Consider the following 1,837-nt stretch of genomic DNA (forward strand, 5'->3'; position numbering starts at 1 on the left):
TCAATTGTTGTGTGTGTGTGTGTGTGTGTGTGTGTGTGTGTGTGTGTGTGTGTGTGTGTGTAGAAGTTAAATGACACTGAGAGTGAGAGACTGCAGGTGCAGATTCAAGCGTATCTGGATAATGTGTTTGATGTTGGAGCGATGTTAGAGGACGCCGAGGCCAAAAATACAATAATAGAACATCTAGAGGAACTGCAAGAACAAAACACACAGGTACACACACCCAAAACACACACACTCACAATTACTTGAACCTATAATGATATAAGTCTGTTCTTATATAGTTCTGATATAAATGATTTCATGTACATATACAGTATATGTGCTTTTTGACTACAACAATAAAACAACATACATTATATATAATAATTAAATAATAATAAAACATTGAATGCAATAAATGCATTTTCATTTTAAATTATTATTATTATTATTTATTCCATTATATTTATTTAGAGTTGTTTTGCAGTCTTTGGCATGTATGTATGTATAAAATGCTAGAATATAACTATCTCACATAAGGCACATCCTATTTATATTTCGGAAATACACACACACCAAATCATATTTAAGTACTCAGTATGTTGTGTATCTCAGTTAAGCACTAGACTGCAGCAGTGTGAGAGTGAAGCTGTGGCGAAGACGTCTGCACTCGAGAAACAGCTCATACAGAGTAGGAAAGAGGTGGAACTTCTGAAGGTAGCACAATTTGCTAAAACACACACACACACAAACACTTACTTACATACTCCTGTTTCCAGCCTGTGAAGCCTGGCTGTGTCTGTTTGTGTGTGTTTTCAGGACAGTGTGAAGGAGGCACAGGCTCAGCTCTCTCAGCTGCAGCAGAAGGAGAAAGAGAGAGACACACACAGTGAGAAGGAGCAGGAGCGAGAGAGAGAGAGACTGCGCTCTGCTAAAGCTCTGACCGAGCTGGAGAAGATGGTCCAGGTTCTGGTGGATCGAGGTCTGATCCGCAGGGAGAGATCCGAATCCGGCTCTCTGGATTTACACATTATACCAGCCGCTGACACAGGTGAAGATCCAAATACATACATACAACCAGTGCTATAATTATATCATCACTTACATCAATTTCTATATCATTTCCATATAATTCTAATTATACTTTTTTATTTTTTATAATTTTTCTATATAATTTTGTATAATTTTCAGAGTGTAATCTTTTCGTTTTCAAATTTGTTTCATCTTTCCAAACAGGATTATTATCGCTAACTAAAACTAAAATAAAATAATAAAATAAATATAAATAATAATAAAAAAAATAATAAAAAAAGTTTGTCATGTAAATTAACTGGAATAAAATGTAAACTTATTTTATTTCAGCTTCAACATTTCTCATTTTCATTTAGTTTAACTTGATGTACTAAAATAACTAAAACTAAAACTTAAATAACTATATAGAATTTGAAAAAACACAACCAATAAAAATGACAAAAAGCACAATAAAATTACAAAAGCTAACTAAAAACTTAATTTTTAAACTAAAATTAAAATGAAAACAGAAAATGTAAAAATAAAAACTAATTCAAAATATTAACAAACACTAGTATCTCAGATATACTAAAATATTTGGTAACCCAGTTAACCTAAAGTTAACCTAATCAATGAATTTCTAAACTAAACTAAACTAAATTAATAATATAATATAATATAATCTGGGTCCTAAAGCAAAGCAAGTGAACAACCACTTATCTGTACAATTTTACAGATTATTATCAAATCTTATTTATTTTGAAAACTTCTAGCAATGTAATATATGCTAAGATGATTGTATTTCTATGAATATTATCTCTCTGTTAATGAAAAAAAAACATTA

At 31.2% G+C, this 1,837-nt stretch overlaps 1 protein-coding gene across 1 annotated transcript in view; it reads left to right on the forward strand.

The window, feature by feature from the left end:
* Positions 1 to 1,837, forward strand: part of fmnl1b (formin-like 1b) — a 21,724-nt gene that overhangs the window by 13,169 nt on the left and 6,718 nt on the right. Inside the window, exons 12-14 of the mRNA XM_016471918.1 lie at positions 64 to 213; positions 598 to 699; positions 802 to 1,033. Of these exons, the coding sequence (XP_016327404.1) occupies positions 64 to 213; positions 598 to 699; positions 802 to 1,033 (484 nt within the window). The remainder of the gene's footprint in view (positions 1 to 63; positions 214 to 597; positions 700 to 801; positions 1,034 to 1,837) is intronic.

Source organism: Sinocyclocheilus anshuiensis, unplaced genomic scaffold, assembly GCF_001515605.1.
Source record: "Sinocyclocheilus anshuiensis isolate Anshui unplaced genomic scaffold, SAMN03320099.WGS_v1.1 scaffold392, whole genome shotgun sequence".
NCBI classification, from domain to species: Eukaryota; Metazoa; Chordata; class Actinopteri; order Cypriniformes; family Cyprinidae; genus Sinocyclocheilus; species Sinocyclocheilus anshuiensis.